The 20,690-nt window shown below is 49.4% G+C and overlaps 1 protein-coding gene across 4 annotated transcripts in view; it reads right to left on the reverse strand.

The window, feature by feature from the left end:
• Nucleotides 1-639: 639 nt before the first annotated feature.
• LOC116957724 (ras-related protein Rab-3D-like) overlaps nt 640-20,690 on the reverse strand; it is a 49,935-nt gene continuing 29,884 nt past the window's right edge. For all 4 annotated transcript variants that reach the window (XM_032980046.2, XM_032980047.2, XM_032980048.2 and 1 more), the window contains exons 3-6: nt 9,106-9,411; nt 8,505-8,623; nt 6,354-6,478; nt 640-3,129 (exon numbers count right to left, since the gene is read on the reverse strand). In XM_032980046.2, the coding sequence (XP_032835937.1) occupies nt 2,951-3,129; nt 6,354-6,478; nt 8,505-8,623; nt 9,106-9,411 (729 nt within the window). In that variant the 3' untranslated portion in view covers nt 640-2,950. The remainder of the gene's footprint in view (nt 3,130-6,353; nt 6,479-8,504; nt 8,624-9,105; nt 9,412-20,690) is intronic.

A 20,690-nucleotide genomic window follows, 5' to 3' on the forward strand; every position in this document is an offset into this window, starting at 1 on the left:
TCAATCCACGACTTACACAGAAACCGGGGACTCCATGCCATATACAGTCTCGCTAATACCTTTATTTCCGGCACGCACAAACCCTTGAAAGTAAACGGTCCAGTCGACACAACCCGAGAGTGCATTGCAAGAAAAAAAACTTCTCCAATGCTTCCTAACCCACCCAGTCGACCAAGCGTCCTCCCTCGTAGCCGCAGTAACTGGCGTCGCACGGACTCTGTGACCGGTAAGGAGAGTCGGGGGGCTTGCCGAGATGTCCACGGCAAAGACTTCGGAGACAAGACGCCCCCCCCAACCTTGTTCCCGGCGTCTCACCTTTAATTTTCAACTTCGAAAAACCCATGTCACGTGATGATACGGCGCGGCCAATCGCGCGCCTACCTGTGGCGACATCCAGGGACCTTTCCTCTCACAGGACCGCGGATCCCTTTCATTTACCCCGAACCATTGTCCGCTTTCCCCGCCACGTGTCACCCTGACGCTGTTTCTCAGGAGTGTAGAACTCACCGCAGCTGATCCGGTCATCTTTGGGGCCGTCCATAAATGACGTCACGCGATTTTGGACGATTTTTGACCCCCCCCCCCCATTCGTCACACGACGTCACAAAAAGTCAGACCCCCCCCCTCAAATATGACGTCACAAAGCTCTGCCCCCCCCCCCCAAAAAAACATGCTTCAAATCGCTTTAAACTATTGTCATTGTAGTGCGTATTTAATGTGGCGCTATAGGAGAAAACATTTATTTAAAAGTCTTTAAGTAGAACGTGTTGTCTATATTTATTTAAAGTTGCGCATATTGATGTGACGTCACATTTCTCAAACCCCCCCCCCCTCGTCACTCATGTCTAACCTCCCCCAGGTGCGTGACGTCATTTATTAACAGCCCCTTTTTTGTGTGCCGTACCACTGTCAATCCAATTCAGGGGCGCTTCAATGTAAACTGCCCTGTTGGGTCGAGCCAGGACACCGGTGGACATTCCTCGGAGGAATCCTCGAAGTAAAACCCAACTGGTAGACCCAGGTGATCCCCAATGAGGACACTACTTGTGAGTGTATTCAATCGTGGGGAAGAGGGGGGGTGGGGGTGTTTTGGGGACAGGGTGCAGTTTTCGTGGATGCAGGGGGGCGGCGCCGGCAGAGTGGCCTCGATGCTGTGGCATCAGACAATTGTCACTCACGATCAACACCTGTGACGTTTATCTGAACCAGTCTTGGGCCTTCACTCGGTTGATTCAGCTTCAAAGGAATAGCGGGTGCGGTGTAAACATCGCCGCAGGGGAGACAAAGGCAGCCGGGCGTGGCGCTGGCCACTGACCTCGTGTATCACAGTGCCGGCCTTCATAGGCGTTGCTCGCTAACAGCATTCGTCTCGACAGCCTGTTAAGGCTACATGGGAGTTCGTTGTCGTTGGGGTGTCTGTGTGTCTCTGTGTGTGCCCCTTGTCTGTGTGTGTGCCCATTGTCTGTGTGTGTGTGCGCAATTGTGGTGCCTCATTGCCCCCCTTCCGACTACAAGCTAGCATCAGGACTCAAGGTAAGTGAAAATAAAAAATATATGTATTTACGTGACTTAATGTTATGTTTTACTTACTGTACAGTAATGTTTTTTACGGTGTTACCTGCAAATGTATAACATATCTTCCTAATTATGATTTTAACGATGCTTCCATTTTTGTTGAACCGTAACACATTTCATAACACTGACCATCTGGGCATTTAAAAATAGTGCATTATTTTGTTCCGACTTACGAACCGACTTGGGTTCGTAACCCGAGGACTGCCCATATTGTAAAGTGTAGTAAGTGTATAATGTAGTGTATAGTCTACAGTTGTATGTGTGTATGTTGAATTTATTTCGCACCGTATGTAGCCAATCGTGCTAATCGGAGGTGCGGGGGAAGGACAAAAAAAATAAACACAAGAAGTAGTTCTAAAGAGAAGAGTTTTCACTGTAGTAATGTTGTGGAAAGTGTATATTAGTGTAGTGTATAGTAGTGTAATGAATAATAGTTTATAGTGGTGTAGTGTATAGTATTCTAGTGAATAGTAGTGTATAGTGTAGTGTGTAGTAGTGTATAATATGTAGTGTATAGTAGTTTGTATGTACATTGAACTTCTTTCGCACCGTACGTGGCCAACCGTGATAACACAATCAGAGGTGCGGGGAAAGGACAACTAACACACAAAAATGTGTGCGAGTGACTCGGTGTTATGGAAGAGTCAGCGAGTCAGTGCCATTTGTAAGTCACCACACACGATGGAAGTTCATCCGAGCCGATGGTCTGGACAAGGCTGTGTGAGTGATTTGGCAAGTGTGGAATCACAAACTCACACCCACTCCGTGATGACAGTTCTATCAATCTGGTGGTCTGGGCAAGGCTCTCTAAGTGCCTTAGTGAGTGAGTGGGTAAGTCAGCGAGTCGTCATACGCGACGGTAGTTCTGTAGTGCCGGTGGTGAGTTTGTAAGTCACCACATGGCGTGGCAGTTCTGTCGATGCGGTGGTGTTGGCAAGGCTGTGCGAGAGACTTAGTGAGTGTGAGTGACTTAGTGAGTGAGCTGCCACACACATGCTGTGATGGAAATTCTGTCTAGGCCGTTGGTCTGGACAAGGCTGAGTGGGTGAGTGGATAAGTCAGCGAGTGGCCACACACCATGACAGTTCTGTCGATTCGGTTGTGTGTACAAGGCTGTGCAAGTGACTGACTTAGTGATTCCCTACATGCATGTCGTGATGGCAGTTCTGTCGATGCGGTGGTGTGGGCAAGGCTGTGCGAGTGACTTTGGGTGTAAGTGGGTAAGTCAGCAAATCACCACACCCGATGACAGTTCTGTTGAGCCGGTGGTCTGAGCAAGGCTGTGCGAGTGACTTGGTGAGTCAGTGAGTCACTACGCACGCCGCGATGGCAGTTCTGTCGATGCGGTGGTGTGGGCAAGGCCGAGAGCGGCATCTCAGCAGGAGCAAGCCTGCTGAGCGTGGGCCCCTCCCGCCAGGATCACAGGGGCGTCCCCCCGGCCGGCGTTGTCCGACGAGGCGGAGGGGAGTCTCTCGCAGATAAGGTCCACGAGTGCGTCGAAGGTCTCGGCCACGCCGAGGTTCTCCTTGGAGCTCGTCTCACGGAAGCCGAAGCCTCCACGGCCCCCAGAGGGAGGGGAGAAGGGGGTGTGGAGGGGGAGAGGTGGGGAGAGTGAGGATGAGGGGGATAGCGGGGAGAGGGAGAGGGGTGGGATGAGGGAGGGGGGGATTAGGGGAAGGGAGGGAAGTAGGAGGGAGAAGAGCGGATGAAGGGGGAGGGAGAGGGGGGAGAGAATGAAGGGGCATGGGGGAGAGTGGAGATGAGGGGAGTGGGGGGAGTGAGATAGATAGTTGTCTATACACAGAGCTCCTGAATTCACCTCTGCAAGTTTTGTTTATTCGCGATTTTATTTTTGCCTTTTTTAGTGTGGATTGTATTCCCCGACGATACGTTATTTGCTTTATATACCTTTTGATAACTCTTATGTTCATACAGTGATCCCTTGGAAACCGCGAATTTACCAACCGCGAGATGTGAGCACACCCGGATTGACTTCTGCATACCTGTTTACCAGCCGCGAGCATCTCCATTTGATATTCTTAGTTTTTTCGGTAAAGTCACGTTGAAGAGAAACAACAAAATAACAAAATATATATAAAACAATAAAAAATTCTCACGACGTTTCGACCATAACTCAAACGGTCATCATCAGGTGTGTCGGTTTGAGTTTATTCGGAGACTCCTCTACTTATGGGCATTCAATTTACGAACTTCCAGAGATACGAACAACCCCGTCCGTATGTCTCGTTGCCTGTTTGTACCGAGAGTCGTTAGTTCAACCGCAGTGTGACAGATGGGAACGTCACCCCCCCCTCCTCGGGGGATGGACCAAGGGACGAGCGAGACACGTCAAGAGGGCGGCGACTGAGAAGGAACAAGGTGGCGGCCTCAATTCAGACCTCAACGAAAATAAAATCATCATTAGACCTCCTTTGCCAGTAGCAAAATATAATAATAGGGGTTTTCCCCTTTTTTTCTTGCAACAAAACTGAAACCTTTCTACAAGGAATCATGTGTGCGTTAACCAGAATACTTGTGGTCAAAATGCAAACAAAAAACACATTGATAATATATGCATTGTCCTTAAAATTGATTGGTCCGCTGTGTAGCCTAACCTAGAGGTACTCCCAGTGGGAGCTGTCCCTGTGCGTTAGCTTGGTGCTAATAGGGGTAGTGATGAGTGGCTGCTGTGGAGCCTACCCTATGTTCGTCCACTTCACAAAGGAGACCCTAAAGATGATCCAAATAACTACCGACCGATCTCAATTTTGTCTTCCATTGATGAAAATTTTTGAAAAATTACTGAACTATCAAATTAGCAGTTTCCTGTCCGACAACAATATATTACGTAGAAAACAATCAGGGTATCGAAACAAATACAGCACCACAACTGCTGCATTGGACTCTCTAAATCACATTTACAGTAGCTTTCATAAAAAGCAATACTGCGCCAGTCTATTTCTTGACTTGCCCAAAGCTTTTGATACAGTGGACCACAACAGTCTGCTAAGTAAACTAAGTTGCCTCCATTTCTCTGAACACATAGTAGAATGTTTAAAAAATTACCTCTCTTCTCGCCCCCAAACTGTCTTCACAGATGGTTGGAGGTCAAACAGTGTTAAGATAACAAAAGGAGTTCCACAGGGTTCAATCCTCGGCCCCCTCTTGTTTTATCTTTATGTTAACGAATTAGGCACTGATCTGAATCATTCTAGGGTGAATCTGTTTGCAGATGACACTATACTGATTACTGCTGGACGCTCTCCGGATGACGTGATTGCTAGGCTCCAGGGTGATTTCTACAAACTACAACGACAGCTAGTTGCTCTTCAACTAGTCCTGAATACCTCCAAAACCAAGGTGCTATGCTTCTCACCAGGACTAAAGCAGGACGTTATTTTTCCCCATTTATATTCAAAAACTAATGATGAAATAGAGCAAATCAAGATCTATAAGTATATTGGGGTCATCCTTGATTTAAAATTGAATTTTCAAGAAGACATTGATTATATTGGTAAAAAGACAAAAATAAAAATTGGTTTTCTGTATCGACACAAACACTGTTTTACCGCTATGGTCCGTTTGGAATTGATAAAAGCTACCATAATTCCTCTACTTGATTACTGTGATATCGTATATAAATCAGCACCCAGTACTGCTCTGAAAAAGCTTGACTCAATATATCACTCGGCCTTAAGATTTGCATTGAACTGCCCATATAGGACCCACCACTGCGATCTCTACATTGGATCAAACCTAACATCTCTTAATGATCGACGGCTTATTCATCAGATATTTTATTTACGATGTACTTACAAAAAAATCCGCAGATTACCTGCTGGATCTCCTCATTGTTTCGGAAAACAAATATGAGCTAAGATCTTCGCTCATTTACCAGCTTCGCATTCTTTATTGCTGTACAAATACTGGAGGAAGGGCTTTTGCTATGGATGCCCCCAGGGTCTGGAATGCTATCGCAAATAAACTCCAGCTTGGATCATTACCTACAAGACCATCACTCAAAACTGCTCTAGAGGAGTCGTACAACCCTAGCTGCCACTGCTATCCAGTGGCCTGAAATCAAATATATAGCTACAGATGACCAATGCGAGAAATTTTCATGTATTTTGATTATAGTGTGCTGCTACTACTATTGTTACTCCTGCTATTATGGATTGACTCGTGCAGCTAGCGAAGGATGCTAGGTTTAGTAATAGATTTTATGTATGTCGCTATTGTAAACTTTCAATCACATTTCTTATGATCACTGTTACATTGTTTTTATAGCATTATTTTAGTAATTTCTAGAAAGGTTTAGTTTAGCCCGATTTTTTGATGTAGTATAGAGTTATACTTAAAATTTTAATCTATTTTGTATTATGATTGTTATTGTGATCTAACATCAAAAAGGAATTTTTGCACAGTTTAATATGCAGCATTAACAAATCGTGCTTTATTCTGGAAGATTTTATTGTTTTTGTAGGGGATGTTTCAATTTGCGTACAGTAAATTTTAAATGTATTTTGTAATTTTATTGTTTGTTGCGGTTGCACCCGAATCAAGAGCCGAATGGCTCACAGGGTTATTCAAAATAAATGAAACTGAAAACTGAAAACTACCCTAGGGGCACACCCAGTGGTAGCTGTCCCTGTGCATTAGTTTGGTCCCAGTAGGGGTAGAGATGACTGCTGTTGTGTAGCCTTGCCCCTGTCAAGGCTACACGATGGTCGTGGTGGTGGAAGAGGGGTGAGGTGTATCTTCGTCTGCGACTTTTTTACCGAGTTGCTCTGCCAGTCGCTTGCCCGTGTCGGTCGCCACCACTCGCTCCGGCTCCAGGTCGCATTTGTTGCCAACAACGATCACCCGAGTGCTGTCCCAGGAGTAGGCGGTGATCTGAGTCGCCCTAGAGGAGAACACCAGGGGAGGGAGGGGGGTGAGATGTTGACTACCTCGACTGGTATGCAGGAGGTTCGTGGATTCAATTCCGTGACTGACGATGCCTGCTGCCGTATACGTGGAGACTGTGTGTGTCTCTCTCACAGTGGAGATGTTGACTGCCTAGCCCAGTATGCAGGAGGTTCGTGGGTTTGATCCTGTAACTGCCGATGCCTGCTGCTGGATATTTGGAGTCTGCGTCTCTCTCTCTCTCTGTCTCTTTCGCTCCCCGTGGTGGTCGCTCGAATATTTTCCTCCACATTTAGAATCAACGTGCATTGTGTGGCTAATTACGACATAATTTCGCCAGATCATTACGAAAACAGCCATGTGTAAAGTTAGACAGAGTTTAGTTTGCCATCAGCCCTTTATCAATCTTCTGCTAGATGAAGGCCTCTCTGAGCCATATGCCATGCTAGCTAGGAGATGTTAATTACCTCGCCTGAGTTGCAGGAGGTTTCGTGGGTTAAATCGCGTGACCCTGACGATGCCTGCTGTATACGTGGACTCTTTATGTGTCTATCTCTCCCAGTGGAGATGTTAACTACCTCGCCTGGTATGCAGGAGGTTGTTGGTTCGATCCCCGACCCTGCGAGATGTTAACTACCTTGCCTGGTATGCAGAAGGTTCGTGGGTTCCATCCCGTGACTTTGACAATGCCTGCTGATGTATATTTAGAGTCTGAGTCTCTCTCTCCCCATGGAGATGTTAACTACTTCACTTGGTATGCAGGAGTTCGTGGGTTCGATCCCATGACCCTGACGATGCCTGCTGATGTATATTTGAAGTCTGAGTCTCTCTCTTCCCCCGTGGTCGTGTGGATTTTTCTCCGGGCACTCCAGTTTTTCCCTCCACATTTAGAATCAACATCACCACGCGTTTTCAGAATTTGGCTGCTGCTATGAATTTCCACGTGACGGTAATCCCCTTTGTTGAGCTATCATTTGATAGCCGGGTCGCTTTTGAAAAATAACTATACAGCTCAGTGGGCCTTGGTAAAATAAAAAAAAATGTTTAGTTTATTGGTCTCTATGTCTTTCAGGGTCTCTATGTATGTCTATGGGTCTATATGGATCTCTATGTATCTCTATGTGTTTACAGGATTGGGCTGCTGCTATACATTTCTACACAATGATATGCCACATTTAGTTGAGCTGTAATTTGTGATAAACTATTTTTATTTTACTAGGTAAGGCCCCACTGAGCTATGTAGCTATCTCTTTTAACAGAAGACGCCTGGCGATCATAAATGATAGATGAACCAAATAACTGATATCATCGCCGTGTGGAAATTCACAACGGCAGCCAAATACTCTAAACTCATGGCGTTGATTCTAAATGTGGAGGATAAAGCGAAGGGTCTGGAGAAAAATCAGCAGCCATCATCAGGGTCACGGAATCGAACCCACGACCTCCTGCATACCAGGCGAGGTAGTTAACATCTCCACGGGGAGAGAGCGAGATGCAGACTCCAAGTATCCAGCAGCAGGCATCGTGAGTGTCGGGATCGAACCCACAACCTCCTGCGTACCAGGCAAGGTAGTGGCAGCTGTCTCTGTGCATTAGTCTACAAGTAGGGGGCGAAGATGATGGTGGTGTATTGGTGAAGGCGGAGGAAGTGTGCTGATGGTAGTGGTGGTCGTAACGGTAATGGCAGTGATGGTGGTGGTGATGTTAGTGATCGTAGTGATGGTAGTGGTGGTGGTGATGGTAGTGGTGGTGGTCGTGATGGTGGTCATGGTAGTGGTCATGGTAGTGATGATAGTAGTGGTGATGATGGTAGTGGTGATCGTAGTGATGATGATGGTGGTGGTGGTGATGGTAGTGGTGATGCTGGTGATGCTGGTGGTGATGGTAGTTGATGGTGGTAGTGGTGATGGGAGTGATGGTGGTCGTGATGGTGGTAGAGATGGTTTTCCTGTTCGTGATTGTAGTTATGATGATGATGGTAGTAGTGATGGTAGTGATGGTAATGGTAGTCGTGATGGTGGTACCAATCGGTGATGGCTGTGAAGGACTCCTGGCTGGTGATGTCGTACACCAGCAGGAACCCCATAGCGCCGCGGTAGTAGGCAGTGGTGATGGTGCGGTAACGCTCTTGACCCGCGGTATCCTGACACGCGCACAGTCGGTGCCAGGCTAGGTGCACCCACTCTCTCACTCACTCATACAGCCAACCACTCACCCACTTAACCAATTACCCACTGGCCTACCCAGCCATTCGCTCACTCACCCACGCACACACCCTCCCACCCACCCACTTACCCACTCACCCGTCCTCTCACCCTCCAACCCACTCACTCACCTACCCACTCACCAACCCTTTCACTCACCCATCAAAACTTTGACTCACCTACTAACCCACCCAACCACTAACTCACCCACAAGCACCCATTCACTCACTCACCCACCCACCTAGCCATCCACCCACCCACTCACCCACAGTCCCACAGACCCACCCACTCACCCACCGTCCCACCCACTCACCCACCCACTTACCAACCCACTCACCCACCCATCCACTCACCCACCATCCCACCCACCCACCGACTCACCCATCCATCCACTCACTCACCGTCCCACCCACATACTCACCCAGATCTGGAGTTTGATGGTCTTGCCGCTGCGTCTCAGCGTCTTCACCTTAAAGTCGATGCCCACTGTGGAGACGAAGGCGGCCGTGAAAGAGTCCTCCGCATAGCGGAACAGCAGCGACGTCTTCCCCACCCCGCTGTTGCCTATGATCAGCAGCTTGAACATCAGGTCGAAAGGCTGCTCCACCCCTCCAGCTCCACCTCCAGCATCGCCTACAGCTATTAGTTCACCAGCACCCCCTCCACCACCACCTCCACCACCACCTCCTCCTCGAGCTTGCTGCTTGGGGTCAGCAGCTGAGGCCATCTAATGAGGGAGGGTGGGAGGGAGGGAGGAAGGGAGGGGAGGGGGGATAGAAGGGGGGACGGAGGGAGGAGGGGACAGGGGGAGGGAAGGGAAGGAGGGGGTGAATTGGGGGGGGGGTCAAACACACCCACTCACACACGAACACAAATTCACACTCACACACACACTCTTACTCATACACTCACTCATATACTCACCAACAACAACAGCCGCCGATCGTCACTAGGCAGTGGTGACGTTACCACAGTGCCTGTGCCAGGCCACATGCAGGCCAGCTGCAATTGAAGGCCACGTTAAGTGTCGAGGGATCACTGTTGGCAGGAGGTCACGGGACAGACCCAGCAGGTGCCATGGGTTTACCGACTGAGATGACTGGCAGAATCACCACCTGTGCTCCCCTACTATGTGACTTTTTGCTGTGTTTTATCCACAAGGAGCTCCGCTCATTGTTGTGAGTGCCGCTCCTCTGCCCACCATTGTTGCTGGAGGGTGATTGCCTCCAACTTACCAGTAGCGTCCTTCACGAACCTCCTCCATAGCGGCCGATATTGACACTGCTGGTACCAGTCATCGGATAGTCCACTCAGCTCCACATCCTCCGGTACCACATCATTCCATCTGTTCTCTAGCCCGTGCCATGCCCATTTAGCCTCCTCTATCAGGCCAAAAAAGCTGCTTGGGCATGCAGTGGCTGGATATGTGCATTACATGACCTAGCGAATGCAGCCTTCCTGACTGGAGGCGCTCAATGATGATGGAGACTGTTCCAGATCTCTCGAGGATTTGTGAGCTCCTCGCAAAATCCAGCCTGATTAAAGCAAGGATGGATCGTAGGCAGGCCAGCCTGAATGTTTCTAACCAGTTTCATTCTGGGGGGATCCACGTTTCACACGCATAGAAAAATTAGGGCATCACTGTGGCCCGAGAAGACCCGAAGCTTTGTATGGAGTGACAGACCAGGAGCTTCCGCACAGTAGCAGCTTATGCAGCCAATGCAAATATAATGCTGCTCGACTGATTCAGTGAGACCTCTGCTGCCAAAAAGAAGCTGGTCATACTCACAATGCCCAGGTATCGGAACTAATCGAATCTCTACACAACTGCCTCATCGCTCATGAGGAATTAAGGTGGTGGCATATGTCATGACACAAAACACCCAGACTCAGTTTGGTGGGGCTCGTATTAAAGTCTCACTTCTTAGTGGCATGCTCCAGGTTCAGCAACAAAGCCTACAACTCCTAAGATTGAGCAGCAATGCCCAGATCATCAGTATGCTTAACATGGTTTACCAATATGGAGCCATTCCTTAACCGCACTCAGACGTCATACAGCCTTCCCTTGTATCTGTACCAGATGGAGATTCCTCTGGTACAGCCATGGAATGCTTCTCGAACTATGTGGTTGATTATGATGGTAATTTATGTGAGAGCCAGAGGACAACCCTGTTGCACCCCAAGGTGAACAGGGAATGGTGTGACTCCCGGCCACATAGCTTTACCTGGGCCTGCCCACCATCAAGATGGTCGATAATGATTCTGAGCAGAGAGTTGGGAATCCCAAAAGCATGAACAACATCCCAGAGCCCTGGCCTGTTGATGGTTTCATATGCCTTAACGAGGTGAATAAAGAAAATAAATAGGTCCCCTTGAAATTCACTACAACTCTGCTGTGGCAGAAGGACGGGGAATATTGCGTCTGTGCAGGATCACTCCGGTCTGAAACCATATTGGGGCTCCACAAGCCTCTCCTCAGCACGTTGCCTGGCAAAATGATGTTGAATAATCCTTGCCAGAACGTTCCCCGACACACTGAGGAGGAAGATGCCACTGTAATTGTTACAGTCTGCGCGATTCCCCTTCTTAAATAGGGGGACCACCAGGAATCCTTCCAATCCTGCAGAACCCGTCCTGTGGTTCAGACTTATTATGATGTCATATAGGATAGTCTGCACACAAACGCCACCCTCCCTCAGCAGTTCGCTTGGTATATCATCTCTGCCCGGCGCCTTTCCTGGTCTCAGACTCTGGATCGTATTCTGTACTTCCTCAACAGATGGCACCTCAGCCAGCCACTCACGGGGGGTGACTATTTGAGGCACCGCAGCCTAAGGAGGGTCATCCCATTCCCACTTTGCCCCATGATTTTTCATGGGCTCAGAAAATCTGCAAACCTGCTCCTGGGGGTTAGAGATTGGATCACTAGTCTTTCCCCTAATGATGGTGATAGATGTGGCGCTGCAAGTTACCGTTTCAATGGAATTAAAGAGTGATTTGTGATTACAGGCTGCTGATGCAGATTCCATCAGCTCAGCAACTCGCGGTCACCACCCATCCTTGTAGCACCGCACAAGCTTCCGAGTGAAGGCTGCAGTAAGCCTCCTCATTCTATAACGTGGGATGTTGAAGATGATGGGAGTGGGCTTCTCCCTTTTTCTCAGCTAGCTGGAACATCTCCATCAGCCAGGGTCTCTATGTCGGTCTGGATTGTGTACCTAATGCAGTCAATGCAGCTGCATGAGCGACAGTCCGGAATATCGCCCATTTTCCCTCGACATCAGGACGAGTAGGGACGATGCCAACCCCAGCCACAAGCGATGATGAAATTCTCGCTTGCAACTTTCATCAGCTAGCTGAGGCCATGCCACTAAGGGTTTGAATGGGGTCCTGGGTGTACACCCACCACTGGAGTGTAGGAACGGCAGGCGCATCTTACAGATGACAAGTCGATGGTCAGTGGCAGATCAACTCCACGGTAGGTGCTGGTGTCAAGGACATGGGCCTGCATCCGTTGTTCCGTCACTATGTAGTCCAGCAGATGTTCTTGCTTGGACCCGGCAAGCATCCATGATGTTGTGTTGATGCACCGTTGCCGGAATAGCGTGTTTGTAATTACAAGCCCATAGGCTGCACAAAAAACGAACAGCCTCCTGCCGTTGTTATTAAGCTTATCTGGCCCATGCCTTCCAATCACTCCAAACCAGGTACCAGCATCATGACCAACTCGGCCATTGAAGTCACCCAGCAAGATGACTCTATCCCGAGGGGCCACTTTAGCTAGCACTTGTGACAGGAGGTCATAGAAGGCATCTGACTCATCGGCCTTGCCTGCATCCCTCTACGGATGTTCGTCTTCGGTGGGGGCATAAGTAACCACGACCACCACTCCTTGTCTCTGGTTGATGGGAAGGCGAGCCCAAAGTTGTCTGGGGCTTACAGCTTCCCACACCTCACCGCCACACTTCCGCAGTATCCTGCCCCCAGTAGAGGACTGTCCACCCTTCATGGTGGAAGGAGCCAGAGCCGATCCACCGGACCTCCTGAATACCACAGAGATTCCAGGCAGTACCGGACCAGCTCCCGACAGAGGAGTAGCAGCCTCTCCTCCGCAGTGAGCATTCGAACATTCCACGTGACCACATGTAGTGGTTTTTTGTTGTTTCTGTAGGAGCCCCGAGGGTAAGGATTCAGTTTCCTGGCTCTGCCAAATGGGGTTTGGCCAGAAGACGTCATAGACGCCTGTGCCCCTGGGGCCTCCGGCACAAGCTTATTAATTATGTTTTTCCGTCGTGGTTTAGTGGTAATTAATTGAAGGTGGACGGGTTACCAGCCCCTCGCAGCCATGCAGAGCCCCCATTTGGCCGCTGTGGTGGTTACAAACGCCATGAGGGGAAAGGCCAAATTAAATTGGCCCTCCCCCCATGGCACTGCCCACCACAGCATTGCCGCCTGGCACCACGAGGATGTAGGGGGTTGTTTTTGCCAGACAAGAGTACACCACACTCTACAGTATACACAATGCAGTACACCACGCTAGTGAACAGTAGACGGTAATCCACACGAGGCTGCATACCTGGCAACCCATATGGTTTGCTCCGTATCCTTGTACATAGAAACTGAGTTTTCAGGTCCATACGGTGTGCAGCCGTTTCAATACGGGAAACCAAAAAAATATATTTTTACGTTTCTCCCTTGTGATGGGACTTGATAGGATGAATGTTGAGATTTATAAGGGGCACGGGATGACCAATAAGTTCTGAATTGATCTGTAATAAGGTATGTAGTACAGTATTCATATTATTTGGGCATTTCGGTAAAGTCACGTAGATAGGTTCAAAGAAAATATAAAATCAGAGAGCCAAAAAATAGCTCTCTGATTCGGCTCTCTGATTTTACATTTACAGGTTAAATTTCTGTTAATGTAAAATCAGAGAGGCGAAAAACGGCTCAACAATCTTACATTAACATCTTACTTAAAAAAGAGGTGACATTGTCATCCTCTCAGCCGACAAGGGCAATGCCACTGTCAACATGGATAAAAACACATAGAACAACAAAATCCAGGACCTTCTTAATGATGGCAGTTACATCAAAATCAACAAAGATCCTACCAACCCCCTGGCCACAAAAACCAACAACATCATCACTAATTCGACTTCTCTAATCGAACCTACCAAGCAGCTCTCCCTAAAACCTTCGGCTGCTAGACCACGAAGATTATATGGCCTTCCAAAAATCCATAAAGAAGGTACTTCACTCCGCCTATCGTATCCACCATCAACTCACCTACCTACAAACTGGCCCGATTTCTGTCTGAGACCCTGCTTATATTCACAGGCAAGACCACCTCAGTGGTACTTCACTCAGTTCACTTGGTTTCTCTAATCAGGGACATTTCACTGTCTCCAGATGATTTGCTTGTCAGTTTCGATGTAGTCTCTCTGTTCACCAAGGTACCTGTACCTGACACCATAGCAATCATTGAAGACTTGGTCCAACATGGACTGAATCCTGATGTACCAACTTTGGTGAGGCACTGCCTTACCAACACTTACTTCACCTGGAATGGTACATTCTACAAACAAAATGAAGGTACCCCTATGGGTTCCCCTTATCACCAGTGGTAGCGAATGTTTTCATGGAGAAATTTGAACAGATGCTATCCTGACATCCACCCTACGTCCTTCCCTGTGGAAGAGATACGTTGATGCACTTTCGTCATCTGGCCAAATGGCCAGCCAGCACTGAACCAATTTTTCAACCACATAAATTCCATACACCCGTCTATAAAGTTCAACGTGGAAGTGGAAAATGATAGCAAGCTACCATTCCTGGATGTTTTGATCGAGAAGAGGCCTGATGGCTCGTTGGGACATTCTGTCTACAGGAAAGCCACCCACACAGATTCCTATCTAAAGCCTGATTTCCACCATCATCCGGCCCAAAAGAACTCCCTCATCTAAACACTACACCATCGGGCTCACTGCATCTCCGACCACCACCACCTAGTCAGTGAACTGGAGCACGTACACCAAGCCCTCAAGATGAATGGATACTCAGACCGCACAATCCGCAAAGCTGTATCCGCAACCATGGGGAGACAACCATCTGAGGACCCAATAAAAACCATCACCTTGCCATACATAGCAGGTGTTACCAAAAATAATCAAAAATCTTAAACAAACACAAGATCCAGGTCCGATTCAATACAGTAAACCAAATCCGTGATTTGATCCCATCTGTGAAGGATGTCATTCCTGACATGCAATAGCCTGGTGTCTACAAACTAAGTTGTGTCTGCGGCAGCAGTTACATTGGGGAAACGAAACGACATGTCTCGGACCGTGTTCGCGAATAAAAGGCAGATTTGAAACACGGCAGAACCAATACTCCTGCCATGGCTGACCATTGTTATAACGCGTTGGGCTCGCGCGATATTTTTTTCCCGAGACCAAGGTACTCTGCAGACTTTCGGGCTACAATCAAAGATTTGTCCATGAAGCCATCCAAATATATAAACACAGAGACAATTTCAACCGAGAAGATGGGTATACGCTGAGCAATCATTGGAAGGACGTTACTAACCAGGTTAAGTCATAACTTTCTGTGATGCTTCTTTCCTTTCTGCCATTTGGCTGTTATCTCCGACTCTCTGAGTTGCATTGCCCTGTTGGATGCCTTTGCATTAACGGGTTTTGGTCTCACTAACATGGCCGCCTCTGCTCCCTTAGCCTCGATGTATCGATGGTTCTTGCTGTTTTATGAGCTGTGTGTCTCACTGGCATGGCCACTGTTGCGGTGGTTCTCTTGCGTTTACATGCTTGCCTCTCAGAGCGCAGTGGCCAGCCCCGTAGCTTGGGTTAAAAATAGACATGACATTAACTTGCTAATCTCCCTAATCTCTCTCCCTAATCTCCCATTAACATAGTGCTAATCTCCCATTAACACTGCTGCTGTAGCGCATGTGCGGCGATGGTGTTCTTATGCGGTGAAGGAAGCTCATTAACTTTGACATGCTAATCTCTCCCCCAAATTCTCTCTCCATAATCTCCCCCACAACTGATGTGCTTGCGTGCAGGGATGGGACTCAGTTCCAGCTCGGAGCCCCACTTGCTTGCCCTTGGGCTGCACCCCCCTCAAATATACATAACCACTTGTTGTAGCAGCTCTCTCGCTCTGTGTTCTTCCTGGTTCAGCAGTTCTGCTGCTGGATTTTTTCGCCTGAGGACGACCGCTAGTGTTGCAATTGAAACGTCGTGATTTTTTAAAAATTTTTTTCTACCTACGTGACTCTACCGAAAGAACCAAAGAGTATTAACATGCTAATTTTTACTTGGCAGCCCTTTGATTGATGGAAACCCCACCACCGTCGCGGTTGCTGCCCACCATTTACATTAACATTGGCTGGTGACATTTGGGCTATGCCCATATAAAACCTTTATAAAGAGTTTGCCTTTGGACGCTAACCCCCTCTTCCTGATGACGAACGCTTGTGTTGCGATCAAAACGTAGTTTTATGTTATTTTCTTTGAACCTATCTATGTGACTTTACCGAAAGACCCAAAGAATATGAATTCCTGCATTCATGAAAGCTTTAAGTCAAGAGGTATGTAGTAGTGTAGTGTATAGTGTAGTGCATAGTGTTGTTAATAGTGTAGTGTATAGGATGAACGTTGAAATTTATAAGGGGCACGGGGTGATCAATAAGGTCTGAATTGGTCTGTAATAAGGTGATAAGGGTTCGACAGGCTGCATCGCACACACTACTCTATTCAGTATATTAAAACTAAACAATGTGCACATAAATATAAACAGACATGAACACACGCACAAAAATACACAAACCCACAGACACGAGGACAAGTAATACATGGACACAAATACAATACACAGATACTCTACAGAAAGACGCACACACAGACGAAAGGTGCATCTAGATACATACACCAACAGATAAAGATCACCCTGTATAGACCACAACAGAAAATGAGCACCTACCTTCACACACACACTCAATCTCAAACGTACTCCCCACCACCACTAGCATGCACTGACCACCACACACAGCACCACCACACAGGGGTACAAACTCACACACGGGTGCACACTCACACACAGGGGTACATACTCATACAGGGGTACACACACACACAGGGGTACACACACACACAGGGGTACACACACACAGGGGTACACACACACACAAGGGTACACACACAAAAACAAAGATCCCCCAAATAGCTTTAACAGACTGTAGGGGCAAGTGCTGTTAGCGAGCACCTACGAAGGCCAGAACGGTACATGAGGGGGTGGGTGGCCAGCACCACGCCTGACCGCCTTTGTCGCCCCGGTGGCAATGTTTACACACCACACCAAGTAATAATTTCAGGCTGAGTCGACCTAGGGGAGGCCCAGGACCGTTTCAGATAATCTTTACTGGTGTTGGCCATGAGCGGGATTCGAACCCGGGTCGCCAGGTTCATAGCGCAGCGCGCTAACCGCTACACTACCGCTACCCACACACACACACAGGGGTACACACACACAGGGGTACACACACACAGGGGTACACGCACACACACTCAGGGGTACACACACACTCAGGGGTACACACACACACTCAGGGGTACACACACAGGGGTACACACACACTCAGGGGTACACACTCACACACTGGGGTTACACACACAGGGGTACACACTTACACACTGGGGTATATACACACACACACGGGGTACACACTCACACACACAGGGGTACACACACAGGGGTACACACACACTCAGGGGTGCACACTCACACACTCAGGGGTACACACTCACACACTGGGGTATACACTCACACACTGGGGTACACACTCACACACAGGGGTACATACTCACACACTGGGGTTACACACACAGGGGTACACACTTACACACTGGGGTATACACTCACACTGGGGTACACACTCACACACTGGGGTACACACACAGAGCTACACACACATTTCCTAACCACACGTTACTCACCTCTCTCTCCCCTCCTCTCTCTCCCTCCTCTCTCTCTCTCCCACCCTCTCTCTCCACGGAATCTTCAACACCCGGATTCACGTGGCCACGTGACCCTCTCATACACACACTCACACAGACACTCATACAGACACTCACAAAGAAACCCAGACACTCACTCATACGTACAACAACCGACCTTCGCCACTAAGTGGCAGTGACGTCACCATGGCGCTTGTGCCAGACTTAGTGCACTTTAGGGCCACGTGAAGTGTCGAACGCCCACTGGCAGGAGGTCACGGGACAGAACCAGGTGCCATGGGTTGACTGAGATAACTAGCCGATGCACCTCCTGTGCCCCCTAATGTGTACTGTGGTGCCACGACTGCGGGGCAACTCCGCAAGCGCCGTGATTGTCCACTACCCCCCACCCTGATTACACACACACACGCAGAACATGCACCCACGTAGTGTGCTGGCAGGGGATTGCCTGGCACATCGGGTTTTAATCCGAAGGGTGCCAAGAGGGAAAGTCCCACCGTTTCCAGGTGCCAGAAGATTGGCCGACCCTCGCAGGACAGGTTACATTGCGATGCCCCTAAAATTGGCTTAAAATTGTGTGGGCGCAGAAAGAAAAGGTTCACTGGGCCAACCGCAAGGAGTTACTCATAACATTGGGGGAGGACGGAGGGCAGAATATTAAGGCAGAAAAGCGTAAGCCGGGCGCCCTTACAAACAATGGGCAACGAGGGACAATGGGTGGCCGCCGCTGCGGCACTAGAAGTGTAGTGGAGTAGAAGATATACATGGGTAAATTGGCTATATACAGTACATACAGTGTGGGTCATATAAGGTCGGGCAGGTGGTGAAGTCACGGGTGGCATAAGCAAGCCAAAGTAATTAAGGGAGTCAAGGCACAAGGGCTGTGATTGGTCGAGAGGCTGTTAGCGTTAAGTGGCGGCGTCACGAAGTCTGGGCCGTTGGACAGGTGCAGAGCTGGTGGGAAAATGCCAGCGAGGCATGTGGCAATTAATTAAGGCTGATTGGAGAGGGGATAAAACGCTAGGTGATTTGGACGGCAGGGGGTTGTAGTGGTTGGCGAGAAGTGGAGATAGCAGCGGGTAGAGAGAGATGCGAAGAGGGGAGCCGGCAAGTGTTAGTGAGAATTAGATTGAGAGCCGAACCCAGAGGACAATAAATAGCGATAGCGAGAGTTAGCGTTAGCAGAGTGGAAGTTACGGTATAGGTAGGTACAGGGAGAGTTAGCGATAGATAAGTCACTGCGTGTGAAGAGATAGACGAGTCACTGTGTGTGAAGAGATAGCCAAGTCACTGCGTGTGAAGAGATAGACGAGTCACTGTGTGTGAGGAGACAGAGATAGAACCACTGTGTGTGCGGGGAGTGAAGAAGAGACTGTGTGGGAGACAAGGAGTATGAGCGGATGGTGCTGAGGGGAATTCGAGTGTTCGAGTTGGGGAGCGCGGAGAGGAGAAATTATAGTGTGTGCGGAATGATGGAAATAAAAGTGACGGTGGAAGAAAGGCGATTGTCGTCCGAGTGAATCCAAGGCACTACATTTGGTGTCAGAAAAGTACGGAACACGCCACGATGTCAAAAAAATCGGCAAAGAAAACAAATGTGCCAGTGGACTCGGGCGGCGACAGCAACAACGACGATGTACAGTCCGGCCAGATGGCCGGCAGTACTCCTGACCGGGACAGCGGTTCGGGTGGTGCTGAAGGCCCGGGATCGCCGGAGGATTGGCGAGTCCTCATGACCTAGTGGAAGGCCAGGATGGAGAAGTTGTCGGAGGAGTTCCGGAACTTTTTTACGGAGAACCGCATTCAACAACCCGTACCGGGTCTACCGCCGGAGGTTGCCGCTCAGCCGAAGTGGGTGGAGGACTCTGACGATGAAGACGACCAGTCGGCGGGACCGCCACGACGGCTACACGTACAACGATTTGAGGCCAAAGTGGGAGATTGGACGGCGTTCATACGAAGATTCCGTGCAGCTTACGAGTCCCTGAATTGGATGGAGAGTGCCGCGTTACGAGCACTGCCGACGGCATTGGATGATGACTCATTGGCGACTTTTAACGGACTCCCTGCCGCTGTCAGAAAAACATTGGACGGTGCTATTGCGGCAATGAGGAAAGTCTACGAGCCGCGGTCGGTCGCCAAACGTCGATTTCAACAGAGGAAACGGGAGGCCACAGAGTCCCCCCTGGCATTCCGCAGTGCCTTGCTGGCCCTCGCCCAGGTTGCGTACCCGGCGATGGACGAGGAGGGCTGGGACTCCCTGCTGCAGGAGAAGATGCTACAGCTGGCGAAGGAGCTGAAAGTCGTCTTGTCGCTCCCGGACAAGGATGATGACGACGACGTGTCGTCGCTGCTGATCGCCAGGGACATACAAGTCAACCTTGACATACGAGACGAACCAGCAGCGGCGGTGGCACAGCCATCGTTGACGACCCCTGCCGGGGCCGGGAGCATGGTGGCGGTGGTGGTGGACGAGACGCCGCCGATGGCAGCGGCGGCCGGGGTGTCGACCGGAGAATGACGGCGTCGTCCCGGGGTATATGGAGACGGCGTGCATCGGACATGCTACGAGTGCGGGCGGAGGGGTCATCTCGCCCGCGACTGCTGGAGATGGAGAGGTGGTCCTCCAAGGGCGCCGAACAACTACAGCGGGCGGTTCCCCCAAGACCAAGGATCCCGGGTGAATCGAGATGCATTCAATACAGGACCGCCCTATCCACATCACTCATCCGCGTCATCTCACCCGTATTCATCGGGTTCGGATAGTACGCATGGCCGGGATACGTGGGGCGCATTGGTACATAGTGTGTTGGGGGCCGCGCCGGGATCGTCGGATGTGATGGCATGCATTCAAGGTGTTATGGTACGGGTTATTGTAGATACCGGGGCATCGGCCACTCTCATTTCGTTGCAAACTTTTCGGTCGCTGCCGACGTTGCCTGGATCGTTGGGGCCGGTGGAAGGGCCATGC

The sequence above is a fragment of the Petromyzon marinus genome (assembly GCF_048934315.1).
Source record: "Petromyzon marinus isolate PM22_M1 ecotype Great Lakes invasive population chromosome 84 unlocalized genomic scaffold, UKy_Petmar_22M1.pri1.0 chr84_unloc.3, whole genome shotgun sequence".
NCBI lineage: Eukaryota > Metazoa > Chordata > Hyperoartia > Petromyzontiformes > Petromyzontidae > Petromyzon > Petromyzon marinus.